Genomic DNA, 12,328 nt, shown 5'->3' on the forward strand with positions numbered 1-12,328 from the left:
AGAAAGATAAACGTTTACTACGCATTGGTTTGTCGTGAAATATTATACCATATAAGGACCAAATGTATGTATGTCCAACATTTATTTTGTACTTATTAGTTTACAAAATGTCCTGCTTACCATAGCCATTTCCAGTGCAAAGGCGCCCACCATAATTGCAACCTTCAATTTCCATGTCTGTAAGCTGTGCATTTGAAAAAAAAAGTAAAACAGTCCCCCCCCCCCCCGGATTGCGAGTGGATTCGAACTATCAGCGTCTTAAGCTTTTACGTTATACCGTATTGAGTTTTCATCGTAGATGTCCCCAATATTTATTTATTTATTTAATTGGCGTAGTCACTAGTTTTTACGGAAGCGACTGCCACCTGACCTTCCAACCCAGAGGGTAAACAAGACTTTATTGGGATTAGTCCGGTTTCCTCACGATGTTTTCCTTCACTGAAAAGCGACTGGTAAATATTAAATGATATTTCGTCCATAAGTTCCGAAAAACTCATTGGTACGAGCCGGGGTTAGAACCCGCGACCTCAGGATTGAAAGTCGCACACTAACATACTACATAATAACTTAATTATTTTATTATGATTTCCAGACGTAGTGACGCGCTCGGCCGCCCCGTTGTTGCTCGCAGTTCTGACACAGGCGTTCGGGGCGCTGTGTTGCGTGCTGGGCCACTGCGTGAAGGGTCGGCGGCTATGCACCTTCATCGCTGGAGTTCTCTTTATCATATCTGGTAAATACTTGGCCGTTGTAGCAGAATAAATACGGCGTTTTGTGTACCAAATATTTCTTTTTATTTATATCAGCCAAACTACTAGGATAAGTAAATATTTGCTTCGTTATTTTGTAGATTTATTCGTTTGGTTTCATTTGTCAAACGAAGCTTGTCGATCTTGCGGTTTCACCCCAATCTGTGTGTCATTGTCGTAAAAGCGATAAAAATGCACTGTCTACACAGCGGAATATCGTATTAAAATTGAAATATAAAATGATATCGGTGCCCTGTTTATCAAAAGCAATACAAGCCCCTTGCCTTTTTTTGTCCCTTTTTGACAGCTATTCTTAGAAAGGGAGATCCACTTGTATTACAAGTTGAAAGCTTTTAATAAACGGGCTCCTGATCTATCCAATTAAATCGTAGTGATTTAATTCTCTTTGTATCGGATTAGACGTAGATAAATCTGCCTGATATAAAAGCCGTATGACATTAGAAAATCAATTTGCGCTTGCTCGTAGATACCTACCTTCATCGATCAAATTGATTTCTGGGGTTTTATATGCTTGTTACTATGTATTGTGTGGTAGAAGTGCGATTAAAACATTAACTTTTGTTACTAAAACTTATGAGTAAAATTTGGCTAGTAAAATCTTTTGTCCCATCCTGGTGCTGGTTTCAGGTAACTCAAACCAACTACCTACTCAATTAGTGCCTACTAGCGGAGGCAGTTATAAAGTTGACCCAAAAATTTTTTATTAAGCTATGAGCTTAATCATATATGTTCCTTGAGTAATTCTAAGCATTTCAAGCCTGGGAGGCAATAAGAAATGTGTGTCTACTCGGATTTGTAATGGATTCAAACTTTCAACCTCTTTTTAACCCTGTTAGGGGATGAATTTTACAAAACGCTGAAATTACTTTTCCTGTCTTTTAATAATATCCCCAAATACAAAGATTCAAGTCCTGCGTTCGAAAAATTTTTTGATATCCATACAAACTTTCAACCCCTTTTTCACCACCTTAGGGGATGAATTTTCAAAAACGCTGAAATTAGTTTTCTTGTATGTTTATAGTATATCGTTTTACGAAGTTTCAAATTCCTAGCTTAAAATAAAACTTGAACCCCATACAAACTTTCATCCCCTTTTTAACCCCCTTAGGGGTTGAATTTCCCAAAATCGCTTCTTATCTCTTGTACACTTTATAAATGTAATCTAGTGTGCAAATTTCAACTTTCTATCTTTTGTAGTTTCGGCTCCGCGTAGCAAAAATCTCCAACCAAATTTTTCACCTTTTTACGTTTTTCTTGTAAAATTACTATGAAACTGAAAAAAACAAATATCAGCAATGAATTCTACGTCTTTGGTATATACGAAAATGATACCAAACTTGCCCAAGTACCCACCAGGATCAGAATAGATTTTTTTTAAAGATGACGGGTGGCGGCCGTCTTTGTACCCCACCCTCCCCCCCACCCCAGGCTAGAAATGCTTAGAATTACTCAAATATCAGATGTGATGAAGCTTATAGCTTAATAAAAAATGTTTGGGTCATGTATGGCAGCGTTACATAACTGATTCCAGTATACAGTGAATAACCCATATAGTCATATGCCTTATGGGAATATAGTTCAGAGCCGGAAACCGCTACCAACTTTTAGTATGTTGTTGGGCATAGCATTGGGTCTCCAAAACTGCCGGGAGACGGCGGCGCCGGCCATCTACTTCAGCGGAATGACGTCATCAAAATGACTCCCGCTTCGTTGCGAATATTGCATACTGCACCCAAATTATGCATAGCACATACACGTGTGGGGTATTAAATGAAAGCCAATTAAATAAACTATATTTTATTCATACAAAGTGTATCAAAATATGCAACAGTTTAAGAAAAATTTACAAAATAATAAAAATTACGTAAAAAAATATTCGATTATTTGGGTTTTGCAACCAAACCAAAAGTCGGACGATAAAGCAATGTACTATAACATTAAAGTTGACGTCTCAAGCCATACACTGATATCAATAAAATCAAAATTGAACCAAATATGTGGAAATTATGCATCAAAATGTAGATATTTGCCCATACAAATGCATAAAAGTTAAAAAAATCAAAATTGGTCATTTTCAGGATAATCCGCATAAGCTTCTAGTATGTTATTAGCAATATGACCTGGATTCTAAAACTGCCGGGAGACCATCTCTGTTGTTCCTCAGTTACAAATAATGACGTCATATAAATAATCACTGCCGAATTTCGTAAAATGTAAATTATAGCTATACCACGAGTCTCACATACACGTGAGTTACATGTAGTGAAAGGTTATTAAATGTATTATGATTCACTTAAACATTGTTTGTAAAAAAAATTTACGGTTTCAGAGCTAGAAACAACGAAATACCACTTTTTATGGATAAAGTAGATATGTATCAATTTTATAGCTAAAGTAAAACCGTCAAAATTCTTTTGCATATAATATTTGAAAAACTAGTTATTCAACTATATATCACAATTTAAATTTTACATTTCCGACAAAAACTGTGGAAGGTATGGAAAAAAAACTAAAGCGCCCCAACAATTCTACCTTAATGCGCTCATATTATGCAAGGAATAGTTCTATTTATCGAGTATTAAATGAATGAACATTACATAAAATACATGAAAACGACATTTTCGAATGGAACCATAATTAAAAAAATAATAATTTACTTGATAAGTAAGCAATATACTGTTTCTTTAAGTACCTAATCTCCTCCTTTCAAAGTCGGTTAAAATGTAGCTTTTGTGACCTGGGCTACAAAGACAAATAAATTGACACCTTATTTATCAAAATCAGTTCAGTAGTTTCATGCAAACAGTACCTACACATGCACGCATAGATAGCAAATTCTGCCGTAGTCGGACAAAAAATTAAAATTCAATAATTAGACCTTTACTATTATGGCCTGGCGTGGCTTGGCATCTAACGTTGAAACCCTCAGGCCGTAGATGTTAGCAGGCCTAGCGGGCGTCGCCTCGATGAGTTAGCAAGATGCCTTATGGAGGCTTCGAATGATCAGAGGGGTGACCTGTATTTCGGAGGATCAGAGGGAAAATTCTGCCAGCCTTCTCAGCTTAGCCTTGAAACCCTTGCACCAATCAAGATTCCACTTTTATACGAATACCCAACTTACCCAGAATAGGGCAGAGTGACGCTCTTTTGTGCCAGAGGCCAAGATCCTCTTTGCTTTGGGTCACTGAGCCAGTGATGTATGTATGTAAGAGGCTAATCGAGGCTTAAATATATAATTATGTATCGCATTAAGTGAACTGATATGGCATTTACCTCGATAAGGCATTTTGTATTAGGCATGTACCTACTTACTGACATGTAACTTTACATTTCTCTAATAATGTAGCGTTAGGCCATGACAATAAGAGTCTATTTCATATTAATATTTACCGCGACTACAGCAGGAGCTGCTATCTACGTATGTAATTATGTATTTTTTACATGAAACAACTGAACTGATTTTGATAAATGAGGTGTCAATTTATTTGTTTTTGTAGCCCAGGTCACAAAAGCTACATTTTAACCGACTTTGAAAGGAGGAGATTAGGTACTTAAAGAAACAGTATATTGCTTACTTATCAAGTAAATTATCATTTTTTTAATTATGGTTCCATTCGAAAATGTCGTTTTCATGTATTTTATGTAATGTTCATTCATTTAATACTCGATAAATAGAACTATTCCTTGCATAATATGAGCGCATTAAGGTAGAATTGTTGGGGCGGTTTAGTTTTATTTCCACACCTACCACAGTTTTTGTCGGAAATGTAAAATTTAAATTGTGATATATAGTTGAATAACTAGTTTTTCAAATATTATACGCAAATTTTTTTTGACGGTTTTAGTTTAGCTATAAAATTGATACATATCTACTTTTTCCATAAAAGGTGGTATTTCGTTGTTTCTAGCTCTGAAACCGTACATTTTTTTTACAAACAATGTTTAAGTGAATCATAATACATTTAATAACCTTTCATTACATGTAACTCACGTGTATGTGAGACTCGTGGTATAGCTATAATTTACATTTTACGAAATTCGGCAGTGATTATTTATATGACGTCATTATTTGTAACTGAGGAACAACAGAGCTGGTCTCCCGGCAGTTTTAGAATCCAGGTCATATTGCTAATAACATACTAGAAGCTTATGCGGATTATCCTGAAAATGACCAATTTTGATTTTTTTAACTTTTATGCATTTGTATGGGCAAATATCTACATTTTGATGAATAATTTCCACATATTTGGTTCAATTTTGATTTTATTGATATCAGTATATGGCTTGAGACGTCATCTTTAATGTTGTAGTACATTGCTTTATCGTCCGACTTTTGGTTTGGTTGTAAAACCCAAATAATCGAATATTTTTTTACGTAATTTTTATTATTTTGTAAATTTTTCTTAAACTGTTGCATATTTTGATACACTTTGTATGAATAAAATATATTTTATTTAATTGGCTTTCATTTAATACCCCACACGTGTATGTGCTATGCATAATTTGGGTGCAGTATGCAATATGCGCAACGAAGCGGGAGTCATTTTGATGACGTCATTCCGCTGAAGTAGATGGCCGGCGCCGCCGTCTCCCGGCAGTTTTGGAGACCCAATGCCATGCCCAACAATATACTAAAAGTTGGTAGCGGTTTCCGGCTCTGAACTATCTCTGCGACCGTTTCCCATAAGGCATGGCACTAAGGAGTCACATCCCTCAAACATGAGGTCATGACCACGAAGAAGAAGAAGTCAATTATGATTAATGAGTGACTAACATGTAATAATATGACGACAAATATTATACAGTAGTGGCCGTTGTACCAGATTAAATACGGCGTTTTGTGAACCAAAGATTTTCTTTGGCAGGAAATATTCAAAATTAAGATTGGCTCTTAGGACCCAAGGATATTAGGGAACATCTTACTCAGGATGGATAAGAAGTGCAGCCAGCCTCCAAGATTTGATGTACATTTTTAAAGGAGGGCTCTCAACTTTATACTTAATTAATATTTACATCAGTTAAACTACTAGGCCAAGTTTGGTAACGTTTTCATATAAATCCGGGAAACCAAATTCATTTATGGTATCATAATTATTGACACCGCTCTGAAGTAAAAACATAGAAAATATAAAATAAATAAATTAGGTACAGTCAAGGAATTTAAATTCCGACCCATTTCGTACTTTGTCACAGTGACAATCAATATGAAAGCCGCTAGAGACCTCATACGGTTGTCACTGTGACAAAGTACGAAATGGGTCGGAATTTAAATTCCTTGACTGTACCTACTTCTTCACGCTTAATTGAAATTTAGTATAGAGATAGTTGTGAGTCCCGGAAAAGGACATAGAGTTAGACCAAGAAAAGTCAGCAGCGACTTTGATAGCACACGCAGTGCAAGTGTTATTTTAAACGTCAAATGACACTTGCACTGCGTATGGTATCCAAAACGCTGCAGACTTTTCTTGGTCTAAATCAAGGATATTTTTTATCCCAGAAACCCCTTCCCTTAGGCCCCTTAGGGGAATGAAAAGGGGTGTGGAAGTTTGTATGAGGAGTCAACAACCGCTAAATTGATTAAATTTAGTATGGCCTATATCTTTCATTTAATTGAAAATGATACCAAACTTGGTTCTTCTCAGTCGTACACGGATGACTGACAGTACCTAAACTTAAGCAGTTATTTAATCTTTTCGACGCCGTGTCAAACACAAAAGCAGCCACCCGGACGCCACGTCACCAAACTGTCAAAACTCAAATTGAACTTTATGCATATGCACGTAAGTCTATAATGCTCTGTGGTCTATGACCGATTAATCAGTCTTTGGCATTGAACCTGGGGTGCGGATATATCAGTCATTGGCGTCCAAAAGTTCCTCCGACGTCACCGAGGGTGAAAACTCTCCTCCCCATTTGCATCAAAAATCTCGGTGGCGTTACTTCTTAAATACATCTTAAGAACTCAAAGAATAATTCTGCCTAAGGAAAGCTTTGGTTCAGAGAAAGCCGTGTTTGACCTTTTGTATTATTTATTATGTCATGCACAAACGCAATAATAATTATAGTTTCCGTATCTTTGCCCTTTGTAATAGAGATAAAAATATACCTTTAGCGTCTAAAGCTTTTATGGTGTGTCTCATTAAATTCATTCGACACACCACGTTATATTGCAACGTTTCCATGCAAGTTGCAAACGTTTGTGTAAAAAGCTATAATTATAATAATGCATAGCATCTACAGAGAAAACACGACATAGATACTTAATAGCTAGTCATATTTAATTAGTCGAATAGCGTTTTCAATTGTCATGCATTAAATAAAAAATAGATTTATGTGATTATTTAATTAGTACCTACCTAGTAGTATTTTTCATAATCGTTTTTCCGATGCAATTAACAGTACACCCATTAGCTTAGCTGCCTTAAGGCTCAAGTGTGTCAATCATTGTATCAACAATAAGCTACCTAATTATTCATCAAGGCCCTGGAAAATTGGTCAACTAAAATTTTAATTAAAAAAATATGGTTTATTATAATTGTTTTTTCTTTCATTTCCAGGACTGATAATGCTCACCGGAATAGTGATGTATATATCGGTGTTCAAGTCCCAAGTGAACCACAAGTTGTACTACACGGTGTTCGCGACGCCGCGGATGTCCTACAGCTACGGCTACTCGTTCGGGCTGTACATCAGCGGCTTCATAGCCGTGGAGCTGGCCGGCACCTCGGCCATATTCCTGTTCCTGCAATGGTACCAAAAAGACTGGATCACGGAGCTCACGGAAAAAGCTAAAGCGGACGGCAGGGCGTGGGATCGCGAGTACGCGTTCTCAGATTTCAGGGAGCGCGACTCCACACTACTAGAGAGACGTATGATGAAACGGGACACGTACCCGCCGAGCGGGTCATCGGCCGCCACGCCGCGCGAGCGACGCCGCTTCGTCTTCGACGGCGACGACATTCCGCACTGCTCCATACATAAGAATAGAAGAATAAATTTAAGCTCGGCGTCGCTGAAAGACCTGTCCACCTCGACCCTGTACGGGTTCCCGGCGGCGCCGCGGCCGACGGCCTGCGACAACTACTTCGAGGAGTTCAAAGAGGTGCCGCAGAGCGCGAACACGCTGAGCGGGCTGCGGAGCGCCTCGATATTCCAGTCGCAGGCGTCGGTGGCGAGCGGGCGCTTCCTGGATACGTCGGCCGTGGAGCCGCCGCCGTCGCGCGAGGAGGAGCTGGTGACGTTCGGCGCGGGCGGCAGGGAGGAGCCGGGCCGGCACGACCGCGGCGTGGGCACCGACGCCTACCGCCGCACCACGCCCGTCTGATGCCCGCCCGAGCCCGTCCGTCTGCGCACCTCGTGCCTAAGCCCCACCTCCAAGCATATCTTCGAGTGATAAGTGACGTTTCGCGTACCGTTCGATCGGTGTATGTCGCGCGTGTTCGGCGCGAGATAGTATTTAAGAGAGGTGATTTTCGAATTTATGAGCGTACGTGAACTAGCAGTATGTTATTAGTTAATTTTTAATTGTTACATTTCCTGAAATAAACACTGCCAATTGTGTACTTTGAATATTTTTAGAATATCTCCATCCCGGTTACGCACTCGTGAAATTTGTGGCATTCGTGTAACAGGCACATAAGGAAGTCTCTTTTAACGAACGAGTCCCGTTTGAACTAACAAATTGATAGAGTTAGACCTAGATAAATGTTATTTTAAACGTCATACTTCTTTGAAATTATGACGTATAAATAACACTTGCACTGGGTGTGCTATTAAAATCGTTGCTGACTCTTCTTGGTCTAACTCTATAAAATTGATTACGAAAACAAATGAAGTATACTTAGTTTTTTTACTCTCTCATCCCTAATCGATGCTCATGCTCATCCTTTCTATTAATACGTTGAAGTTATTTAATATGGCTCAGGACCGCTTCGGCCTCAGTTTCATTTCGTCATCTCCATAAATCGTCCACAGTGCCATGTCGTCAGCCTACAATTCCTAAATCGTCACCTTCCTAACTTGCCTACTTTCTGATATCGTCAATACCCCATTTTGTCTAAATTCCTATTTTGACCATAGTGCCAACTCGTCCAATATCTGATATCGTCAATATACCATTTTTGTCTACGTTCCTATTTCGACCAAAGTGCCAACTCGTGCACTTCATATCTTCTTAAGTGCTATTTTCCAGCTAGTATGCGGCAGTTACAATTAGTATTTGCTGTTGTCACACTTGTCCTTAACCATAAAGATAACTTTGATGATAATGATGATGTACTATTAGGGCTGCTATGTAGTTGACGAGTTGGCACTGTGGTCTAAATAGGAATGTTGACGAGTAAGCACTATGGACGAATTAGGAGTGTTGACGAATCGGCACTGTACTCTAATTAGGAATATAACCAAGTTACTACAGTGGCCCACGTAAGAAAGCGGGCGAGATAAGAAAGTGACGATATAGGAATGCTGGCGAATCGGAACAGTAGACCAAATGCGAATGAGAACTACTTAAGAACTTAGTACTTTCAGACCAATCATAATATCACGTAGCTTTCGCGTTTAAAATAACTTCCCTCATATACGAAAACCTACGAGTGCATAATATAAGATATCAAATGACCTATCTACAAAGTTGGAGGTCCTGGATTTGCATTCCGGTGGGTATAGGTATAAAGGCTGTGTGATGTGATGAGTATGTACGAATATTCTGTTTCTTAGTGCGGTGCGGTGGGAGCACTAAAGGTACTTTACATTACGATACAAAGGAGTGTTTTAAATCGACATGAGTTGTGAATGACTAGGATCTTAACCCTTATCTTGGCAAGGCTCAAAATATATCTTAAATACCAATTTTTTTTTATTTTTGTCACCAAATGAGCATACTAGACTATAGGAAAATAAGGGAAAAAATCCAGGATTTTCCAGTTTCGGAAAATCATATGTATCATATTTGATACAATGTCAATCCCTCGACAAAATAGTTACCTACATTTTAGAAGAAAAATGTGGATTTTAATAATAATGAAACATGTAATGCAACAGAAATGATCATTTATTGCTAAATTAACGCAATCTAAAGCATCAGATGACTATTACACCTGTAAAAATAAATTATAAGAATCCCTGATGATGGATCATGGGCAGAAAATTAGATCCCGTAAAGTTTCAAAAAGTCGTCAGCAAAAAGTTGAGTAAAATATGAAAAGTAAACAAGTAATTAAAAGTAAAAGAAAATACATATTTTTTACTTTGGGGGCATTTTATGCCATACATATTTTTCCGTGCTACGGGCTACGGCGTAGCAATAATCCTACAACGTACGAATATACAGTTATGTAACATCTAGTACTTAATAAAAATCAAAGTTCAATAACTAAATAATACGACAACTAATATTAAATACTTGAAACATGTTTTGTAACCCCACAAATATATAAGAAATAAAAAAAAACTTGGCAATGTATTAAATGTAATACAATCCTTTCGATATGTACATTTCTGAGTTCTTGGCAATGTATCAAATATAATACATAACAGTTTTATGTAAGGTTCTGTGTATTAAATGTTTTTAAATTCGAACGCATTGTAAATATTTATGCACTAACAGATAGTAATGCATCAAAATGTAGAATATGGAAAAATATATACTAATCTAAGAAATAAATGCAAAACTTCCAGTGCGAACCGAAATCTGTTGTTTCCGTGGCGCCATGTTGATTATTACTAATTAATTTACAATGAAACTTGTGTACTTTATTTTTTTCTATAAGAAAGGATGGTATCTCGACATATTAATAGCAGAATTATTTTGTTAGGTAATAAAGTGAACCAGCTAGATTTTTTAAGTTCCATGTATCACAGGTGTTACAATGCCAAGATAAGGGTTAACAAAACAACATTTAGTTTTCATAAGTTTTATTCATTAGACGTCACATAAGTATACTAGACATCGTCATTTTACATAAAATGCTAACTACAGTTTTAATTATTGTTGTAATACAAACAAACAAGTACCATACATTAAACTTTTTTCAATTGACAAACAAGACAACATTAATAATCTTATTTTTGAAATAAACGCAGACTCACAAAACCAAAATATTATTTCTAGTTGAAAATCTATGTTTTAAATAATAACATCATGGAGCTGCCGCCGCCTCTCCCACCCAATCCGGTTTGTTAGTTTTCAGAATCGGCCAAATAACCGGGGCGTATAAATACATGAAGGACCAAGTGAATAGCAGTGTAGTGAGAGTGGGACCGGCGCCTGCTACGATCTGAAACAATAGTAGTTTATGCGACTGCTACATAAATCATAATGAAAGGCATTAAAACTAGAGTGTCGGTTCATGAAACTCACCTGCGTTCGTTTCATAATAGTTTAATAATATCATACGAGTGTTTTAATGCCTAATTATCTACAGTTACATACACTGCTTTATCTACACACATAATTATAAACTTTCTATGATATATTCATTAACGTCGTATAATAGTATTACAGCCGACATTGGGGCACTTTGCTCTCTGGCGGAACTTGCGGATATGACATGGCGTCTCCGAAATATCTTTATCGCACATTTTACACGACACTTTTGTTATAGTTACTTTAAAAACAACAAAACAAATTATAATTTACTTACAAAATAATTAAAAGATAAACTGTACGTCAAATGGCGGCAAATGAAAACTTTTATCACGCACGTCCCGCATCCGTAGTTTTGTTTATAGACAAACTGGAGTCGGGGTCGGTTGCCATATCGTCCGATACCAACTTTCATACGAGATGTGTCAATATTGTATGCAATTGTCATTTGATTTCGAATATAACGTCATCTCGACTGATATTAGAATAGGGGTCAAATCGAATTGCTTTTTTTTTTCAAAGATGTTCGAAATTTGAATGCATTACCAAATCGATTTTGATATATGTATCGCTTAACTTCAAACTCGGGTAAATCCATTCGACCCTATCAGCAAATACTTATCTACCCTATTACCTTTTCTTAATGCCAATAGGTATCGCATAATCTGACAGACTATGGATTTACCCGAGTTTGAAGTTAAGCGACTCATATAGTCGCACCAAACAAAGTCTGCAGCGGATTTGATAGCCCACGCAGTGTAAGTGTTATGTATACGTCATAATTTCATAGAAGTTTGACGTTTAAAATGACACTTGCACTGCGTGGGCTATCAAAATCGCTGCGCTCATGACGCTATCGCTATTACAACATTTTCCAGATAAAAAATTTGCTGTAGGTAACAAAACAGTTTATCGTAATGTGGGCCATTATTTACGGATTTTGAAGGCATCATTGTAGAGGGTTTATGATATGTGTGTAGATAAAACTTTTTATTTTAACGGAAACTATTCCAGTTTTTAGGGTTCCGTACCCAAAGGGTAAAACGGGACCCTATTACTAATACTTCGCTGTCCGTCCGTCCGTCCGTCCGTCCGTCCGTCCGTCCGTCCGTCTGTCACCAGGCTGTATCTCACGAACCGTGATAGCTAGACAGTTGAAATTTTCACAGATGATGTATTTCTGTTGCCGCTA

The 12,328-nt window shown here is 37.4% G+C and overlaps 3 protein-coding genes across 3 annotated transcripts in view; 2 read left to right on the plus strand and 1 right to left on the minus strand.

Moving 5' to 3' along the window:
- The window catches only part of LOC134667341 (voltage-dependent calcium channel gamma-3 subunit), a 65,529-nt gene extending 57,197 nt beyond the window's left edge, over positions 1 to 8,332 (plus strand). The window contains exons 5-6 of the mRNA XM_063524699.1: positions 593 to 733; positions 7,328 to 8,332. Coding sequence (XP_063380769.1) covers positions 593 to 733; positions 7,328 to 8,094 — 908 coding nt within the window. The 3' untranslated portion in view covers positions 8,095 to 8,332. The remainder of the gene's footprint in view (positions 1 to 592; positions 734 to 7,327) is intronic.
- LOC134667338 (lysophospholipid acyltransferase 7-like) overlaps positions 1 to 12,328 on the plus strand; it is a 470,374-nt gene that overhangs the window by 310,762 nt on the left and 147,284 nt on the right. The gene's annotated exons all lie outside the window — the stretch shown is intronic.
- The window catches only part of LOC134667758 (protein I'm not dead yet-like), a 38,222-nt gene continuing 36,803 nt past the window's right edge, over positions 10,910 to 12,328 (minus strand). Inside the window, exon 15 of the mRNA XM_063525175.1 lies at positions 10,910 to 11,047. Coding sequence (XP_063381245.1) covers positions 10,910 to 11,047 — 138 coding nt within the window. The remainder of the gene's footprint in view (positions 11,048 to 12,328) is intronic.

This window comes from Cydia fagiglandana, chromosome 9 (assembly GCF_963556715.1).
Source record: "Cydia fagiglandana chromosome 9, ilCydFagi1.1, whole genome shotgun sequence".
NCBI lineage: Eukaryota > Metazoa > Arthropoda > Insecta > Lepidoptera > Tortricidae > Cydia > Cydia fagiglandana.